Source organism: Nannobrachium achirus, assembly GCF_963921795.1.
Source record: "Nannobrachium achirus genome assembly, chromosome: 19".
NCBI lineage: Eukaryota > Metazoa > Chordata > Actinopteri > Myctophiformes > Myctophidae > Nannobrachium > Nannobrachium achirus.
In genome coordinates this window covers 6,691,371-6,698,930 of record NC_137826.1, presented here as the reverse complement: position 1 = coordinate 6,698,930, position 7,560 = coordinate 6,691,371, and the positions used below count along the sequence as shown (strand labels likewise).

The window sequence follows — 7,560 nt, the reverse complement described above, 5'->3', positions numbered from 1 at the left end:
CGTTGATGATGTCATAAATGTCATGTGTGATCTATCCCTATGGAATTTACGGCATTCATGTGCAAAAAACACATTTGAAATATTGATTTGATGCTCATATTAACCATAGGAAATATTAAGTTTGTTTTTATTTTCACATGCATGCCATAAATTCCATAGGAATAGATCACACATGACATTTATGACATCATCAACTTGCGACACTGTTAAGTTAAAGATTAGCTATTTCTAGAAGAAATAAAATATTTAAGGTGTTTTTAATTTTACTTTGCCGTTATAGAGGACAATTATAATGTATTAAGGCATATTTGTCGTATTAGCCAGGGATCACTTTAAATATAGATGCCACATTTACCTAAATAGGCTAGGCCTAGTGATTATCAAATTATCACTGAATCATTGAGTTGTTCTGACTAGCGAAAACAATCACGTCTTATACAATATTTAAACATTGTGCTATGTAACAGTTTATTGATTGATTGAAGAATTTATTTGTAGGTTGCATAGGAAAAAGTACAGTTTCATGACAGTGCTGATCACTGGTAGGCCTACAGTGCAGCAGATGTCTTTTTCAGAGCATCACCATCGGAGTGAGTGGGACTTGACTTGATTGCAATCTAGAGGGAAATCAGTAACTCAATAATAGCTTTACCATACATTGGTAACACAAGTGCTGGGTTTATTTCTTTGTTGAAAATGGTGCCTCTTTGGCCACTATAGACAACGTCTTTAGATGTTATCTTTATTTTATTGAAAGGGTTAAAAAGTACGAAGGTTTGAAGAAATCAAATCAAACACATGCATTCTTTTTCTTCTGCAGCTTCTGCAAAAAAGGTCTTCTGTTTCTTAGAAAATATATTCCATGGTCATCATCATCTTTCTCTTTGTTTGTGGAAAAATCCCATGTGGGTTGAGGGGGGCCGTTTGAGGCGTGAGGGTTGGTTGGCTGTGGTATATCATGCAGTGAAGGGAAACCTATGCCGATGGGTGTCTGAATGTCTGTGTGTTTAGTGGTTTACTGTGAACATTGGTTTATTTATTAATCAAAATGGGCTCATCTGACACCACTTTGTGGTGCATTTAAAATGAAATGGAATGACAACAATAACCTTTTACTCCCTCCACTCTAACATGCATTTCATATATTGAGTGTGCTAAACGCAGGGGTCTTCAACGTTTTTTTAGGCCAAGGGGCCCTTAGCTCAGAGAGAGATGAAGCAGGGACCCCGACACTATATACAATTGTGTTGCAGATTATATTTATTCACAGATTTCAGATAGCTTCATAGATCTGTTTGACAGCACTATCATCAGTGATCGATCTACAAGCTTAAGTCACAGCATTACACATTGCAAAGCTCGTAGATCTGCTATTTTTGACGAAGGTTCCTCCCAGAATAGGGATGCTATAGGTTCAAGTTGTTCTATTACACAAAGATTTGGTGGCCCCCTCTGTAGTCATTCTGAGGACCCTGGGTCCCGGAAACCACGTTGAAGACCCATGCGCTGTGTGGCAGCGGGGTGCGAGTACAACTTTCTTCCAGAAGATGCCCCCACCACTTTTGGAAAGAATCGTAAAAGCCCCGTTTTCACAAGCTTTGAAATAAAGTCAATGGACCGCTCAGAAAAAGTTCAGAAAAGGCTAAGGTATGGCAACATGACTGGTGTCTTGCACGCGCGCAAGACACCAGTCATGTTGCCATACCTTAGCAACAGGCATGATATATTTATTTTAAGAAGAAGTACATATAATATATAATTATATACCTATAATATAATATAACCTTGTTAAAGTGACCATTTTGTAAAATTTTGCATTTGTATTTATTTTACTGTAATTTACCAACATAATAACCCGCACAGATAGACAAAGAGACATTCATGGATTCACATTTAGAACTAACTTTTATCTTCCCCCCCTGGACCCAGGGTATATGGCAGCTGCATACCCCTGCCATACCCAATTGACGCCCCTGCTTTTGAGGCCCAGGCATGCATCTCATATCAAGGTTGAGACTACCACCCCCACCCCGCCCAGCAGACCGGCCTTCAGACTAGCTTCACCTCTTGCCACGCAGTTTTCTTTTCTTTGCCACGTTTTCATATTTTTGGTATGTTTCATATTTTAGACCATGTATCTCCCTGCCAAACCATGAGGAATATGACACCAGTGGTCTTCTCAGTTCTCACTGAGGAAAAACAACATGTATCATTATGCTAATACAGTTCTTTGGTACTGGCCAACGCAGCGGTCGCAACTCATTGGCTTGTCCAGCTCACGCCCGCTCTCCCTCTTCCGACCCTCAACGTTGCACAAAGCAGCCCAAATTGAGGAAGATGAAAGACATTTCGTTTCCAAGTGCAATTAGAAATCAGGCCTATTTTCATGTGGCTCATGTGTTAGCTCCATGTCCCTCACATCCCACCATGGAATGTTTACACAGTTAAACGCACGCACGCACGCATGCACGCACGCACGCACGCACGCACACACACACACACACACACACACATACACACACACACACACACACACACACACACACACACACACACACACACACACACACATACACACACACACACTATGACACTCGCTTCCTGACTGTCCCCATATTCTGGTTATCTTTTATTGCACCACAGTTGCATAAGTTCCTATCAATCACACAACATTTCTTCAATTTATTGATTTTTATTGAAATCTAAACACATGGAGTGTATTATTTACAGGGGTGTGTGCAACAAAAACGTAACAAAAAGAGAGAAAAGAATTGCAAACCTAGAAAGTTATCCTCAAGTATCTGAATCAGCCAACAGTATATCCAATGGTAGTTTTACAACTGCTCCTCCGCCACTAAGGTCAGGACATTTAAACAGACATCATGAGTGTTCCACACAAAGTACGTGCGCGCATGTGTTTGTGAGTGTGTGTGTGAGAGAGAGGATTTTGTTTCTTTTTTTTTACTGTGTGTGTGCGTGTGTGTGTGTTTGTTTATTTTAAGGGTTCATGCTCGGGGCTTGCTGTCCCGCCCCTCAGGGGGAGTGGCGGGGAGGATCCAGCGGTAGCAGTTTGAGAAGCTCTTGCTCTTGTCCACAGCGCAGCTGGTGCAGTAGACGATGCCGAGAGCTAGCATCACTACGATGAACACGCACAGAGGCACCAGCAAGGCCACCAGCAGCCAGCTCTTGTCGTGCTTCCGCTTGCCTGTGGTTGACCCGGCCCCGTCACCAGTAATGTCCTCTGTGCCCGCCGCCCCGGCCCCCGCGGCCCTGGCCACAGTCTCAGTGCCCGACCCGGCCCCGTTCCCGGTCTCGGTTCCAGCCCTCGTGCCCACTTTTGTGCCCGCTCTCCCCCCCACCTCTCTAGAGCCCGACTTAAACTCGGCCTCGTTGTCTAACTGGTCGCTGTCGTACCGCGTCGGAGGCGTGACCGTGTGATGCCGCTTGGGGGAGAGGGCGTCCCATTGGTTTAGATGATCGTCTGACCCATAGGGTGGAGGCGGGTCAGTGGTCAGCTCATCTGGGGGCTGTGTCAGCCATTCAGAGTCAAAGTCAGGGTCGACTTCAAAGCTAGGGTCAGGGGTAAATGAGCTGGACCAGGGGAGGTCGTGGTTCGGGTTGGAGTCTGAGTTGGGGTGAGAGTAAGGGTCATGGTTGGGGTGTGAGTCGACGTTAGGGTTGAGGCCGGTGTCACTGGGGTCAGGGGTCAGAGTGGAGTACTCTTCATCCTCAGGGGAAGGCTCACAGGAGAGTCCGTCTGCCTGAGGCTCATATCCGGTGTCACAGTAGCACTGGTAGCCTCCCATGAAGTTGAGGCAATGCTGCTGGCAGGGCGACTCGCCCGCGCACTCGTCGACGTCCACGCACTCCCCTCCGCTGTCCCGCTCGTAGCCCGGGATGCACAGGCACGCGAAGGACCCCACCGTGTTCTCGCAGGGGCCCTCGCAGCTGCCCTCGTCGAGGCACTCGTCCACGTCCACGCACTCGCCCTCGTCGTCGGGCTGGTACCCGGGGTGGCAGGCGCAGTGGAAGGTCCCCGGCGTGTTGACGCAGAGCTGCGGGCACGGCTGCTGGCGGCACTCGTCCACGTCGGAACAGCCGCGCCCGTCCGGACCCACCTGGTAGCCGGGAGGGCAGGTGCAGCGGACGCCCCGCGGCGTCTCCACGCAGTCGTACTCGCACCCCGCCGCCACGCAGGCCGGGCTGACGCGGGGCTGGTCGGTGGAGCCGGAGGTGTCGGCTTGAGACATGTCGGGGGCTTCGGTCTGGCTGAGGGGGTCGGGCTTGCAGCTGTACCTGTCCTCGTCCAAGATGAAGCCCTCGGAGCAGTAGCAGTAGTAGTCCGTGTCCGTACTCTGGCAATAGTGCTCACACCCGTGGTCAGTGCCGCACCAGTCTTGGCTTTCGAGGTCGACGTCGGCCGAACAGAGGGGCCCGTCTCTGGACCAGCCCACCGTCCCGTCGTCCCTCTCCATGCACAGGACGGTCTCCTCGGTAGGAGTTTCGAGATCAGAGTCATCAACCGCGGGGCAGGGCATGGCGCCTACGGACCCGAAAGGAATGTGTGTCAACAAGGTGCTGACCAGGTGAAAGGGGGTGGTGTATACGGCTGCTCCTCCGCCCTCGTCGTCCAAGGTGTGACACATCCCTCTGTAGTTGTACTGGCAAACGTAGCCGTCCAGCGCCAGGCCACAGGAGCCGTCCAGCCACCGGAAATTGTCGCTGCTCTCGCGGGTGCTCTCGGAGGTGAGCACCGTCATGGCCACGCAGCGAGGGGCCGCACAAGCCCCCGGTGCCTCATCACGGAGCCAGTTAGTGTACTGCCCATCCTGGTCTCCTGTTAGACACATAGACAAGAAAAAAACAGGGTCAACAGCAATCTACCATCCATCTCTCTCCCTCCTCCTCACGCAATTTCCTTCACATCTTCTGTCTTACGCTTTTCACTAGGACTGAGGGGCGTATGAGGTATGAGTCATAGTAGTGTATGCCTATAACCAGTATTGAGTTAGGATTGCTAATGAGTAAATCAGAGCCGGGGGGTTGCGGTTAGGTCAGGGACGAGATTGAATTTCCTCCTGTCTCGTCTGTGGTCCCTGTCAAAGTGAAGGGTTAATGCATTAACCATGCAGTAAGTGCTGACCCCTGGAGGTTGACCTGGGTGATGGCCAAAGTTCTGGTATAGAGGTTATAGACAGGGTTCAATTTAAAGTACTTCAAGCTACTGAAGCATGGCACCTCAGTCTCCCTCTACTACTGGATTGGTTTATATTTTGCCATATTTGTAAAGATTTTTATTTTTTAATCTTTTTTAAGAAAGTGATACATAAAAGTGGAGGACATCTCTAAGTGAATCCTTTCAAGAATCCACCCAAACAATGAATTATGCCCTGTTAATAAAATCAAAGTTCATCGGTTAGTCAATTAACATTTTGTCTAGATTTGGCCCCCCATTAAAGTGATAGTTCACCTATTTTTTACATAAAGCTGTGTGAAATACTTGCCATTAAAACAGTGGTTAAAAATGTATTAATTGATTACCAGAGTCCCGTGGTCAGAGTTCTGGTCAGTTCCTAATGAATATTAAGTAGTTCCAATGGGGTGGGGGCCATTTGGCGTGGCCCAATCATTGAAAATAGATTAATCCACAAAACTAGCGTAATTTGTATTGTTGGCCTATTTCTACCATATAGATCGAGGTTTCGTTCTGATCAGCTGCCTGCAAAGCATCTTGTTTTGGGGAAATACGTTGCAGCGGCGTAGTGATACTGGACACAAAAAATAGTACCATGTGACAGAGGGGTCAAAGTTGAACGAAAGTTGGTCTATTTGGTAGAAATAGGTCAACAATACAAATGAAGCTAGTTTTGTGGATTCATCTATTTTTAATGATTGGGCCATGAGCCCCTGCCAAATCACCGGAACTACTTTATATTCATCTAAAACTGACCAGAACTCTGACCATGTGACTCTGTTAATGGATTAATACATTTGTAACCACTATTTTAATGGCAAGTATTTCACACAGCTTCATGTCAAAAATAGGTGAACTATCCCTTTAAGCTGTCAAAAGGTCAGACCCCGTCACCGGGATATTCTATCAGCAGCAATTCCCTGTCTTGTTCTGATTTCTCAAAGCCATAGGCCTCATCAAAGGTCAAAGATGAAATACTGTGCCTGTGACCCAGACGAATCCCCGCAGCGGCCGGGTGGTGGAGCACTGGCGTGGCGGCCGGTGGAGTCCGATCCAGAGGCGGAGGCGGGCCCGGCTCCCCTGCGGCTCCACGGACGACAGCAGCTCGTGGACCACGCCTGCCGCGTGGTCGTCGTGCACCGTGGCCAGGGTCCCGCCGCGCTCGCGGCAGCTGCGGCCGGCCTCCCGGAAGGTCCTCTTCTGGACGAAGACGGCGTAGCATCCCTCGGGGTGGCAGATCACGTCGCGCTCGGCCAGATGGGACTTCCCCGCCGGCTGGTCGCCCTCCGTCTCCCCCTGCCGCTGCAGCCTCTGGCCGTGGCTGCCGGGGGCCACGCAAACACACAGCAGCCACAGCACACACAGGAGACTCATACTGCTGCTGCTACTGCTGCAGCAGCTGCGATCACTGGATATCCTTCTCATCCTCCTCCAAGACATGAGGAATGAACTAAAACAACATCCAAATGAAAGTCCTGCCTTGTCCTAATAAACCGAAACCCGAGGCTAATTATGGTTGACTCTAGCGAAAGCCCTAAACCCTGAAGCAATCAACAAAACTAAAACAAATCCCAAAGGCAAACCAACCAGCTCTCAATAAATAAACAAAGAGTATTTTGGATTTCCTGACCTCAACAAAACTTTATGTGCTAGGCCTACATCTAATGGAAACAAATCCAACCTCAACAGTAATTTACCTTAATGATCTGTATGTAGTCCATAACACAAGATTAGTAGCCCTACAGCGTGGCATCAATTTACGTCCATTCATCAGCTCATCAACTGAAACCTTGGGGAGGCTGAAAAAAACACTGTGTCAACACGGCTGCAGCAGATTGCAGACCTCAGCAGAATGAAACTGGAAAAGCAGGAGAGAAACCAGTGTAATCCTGCAGAACCGTAAGTCTTAAGTCCAGTTGAGTCCAGTTGAAGTCCATCAAAGTACCAGTATAGGACCCATTGAAGTTCTCCTAAGGGTCCAGAGCAGTTTCAGAGGTCATTGCAGTCCAGTCCTAAAATCCAGTAAGGGTCTCTTGTATCCAGGTGCAGAATCCCCCCTCTCTCTCTCTTTCTTCTGCCTTCTTGCCTCTGGACTCTCTTGCATCTGCAGTATTGCCTGCCTGAATCTCAGAAAGAAAGAAAGAGAAAGCGAGATAGAGAGAGACAGAGAGAGAGAGAGAGAGAAAGAGGGGGAGGGAGAAATGAGGGGGGGTGCTACGTAGAGGAAAAAGGATTGTGTGTTTTTAGAAGTGGGGGCTGGTAATGTGCGTGTGCGTGCATGTGTGCATGTGTGTGTGTGTGTGTGTGTGTGTGTGTGTGTGTGTGTGTGTGTGTGTGTGTGTGTGTGTGTGTGTGTGTGTGTGTGT

The 7,560-nt window shown here is 48.4% G+C and overlaps 1 protein-coding gene across 1 annotated transcript; it reads right to left on the bottom strand.

The window, feature by feature from the left end:
* Nucleotides 1–3,005: 3,005 nt before the first annotated feature.
* LOC308304174 (uncharacterized protein) lies at nt 3,006–6,634 on the bottom strand (the record flags this gene model as incomplete). Its single annotated transcript, XM_080748733.1, has 2 exons — nt 3,006–4,837; nt 6,178–6,634. The coding sequence occupies 2 exons, from the start codon at nt 6,632–6,634 to the stop codon at nt 3,006–3,008; spliced, it is 2,289 nt and encodes a 762-aa protein (XP_080604859.1).
* Nucleotides 6,635–7,560: the final 926 nt, after the last annotated feature.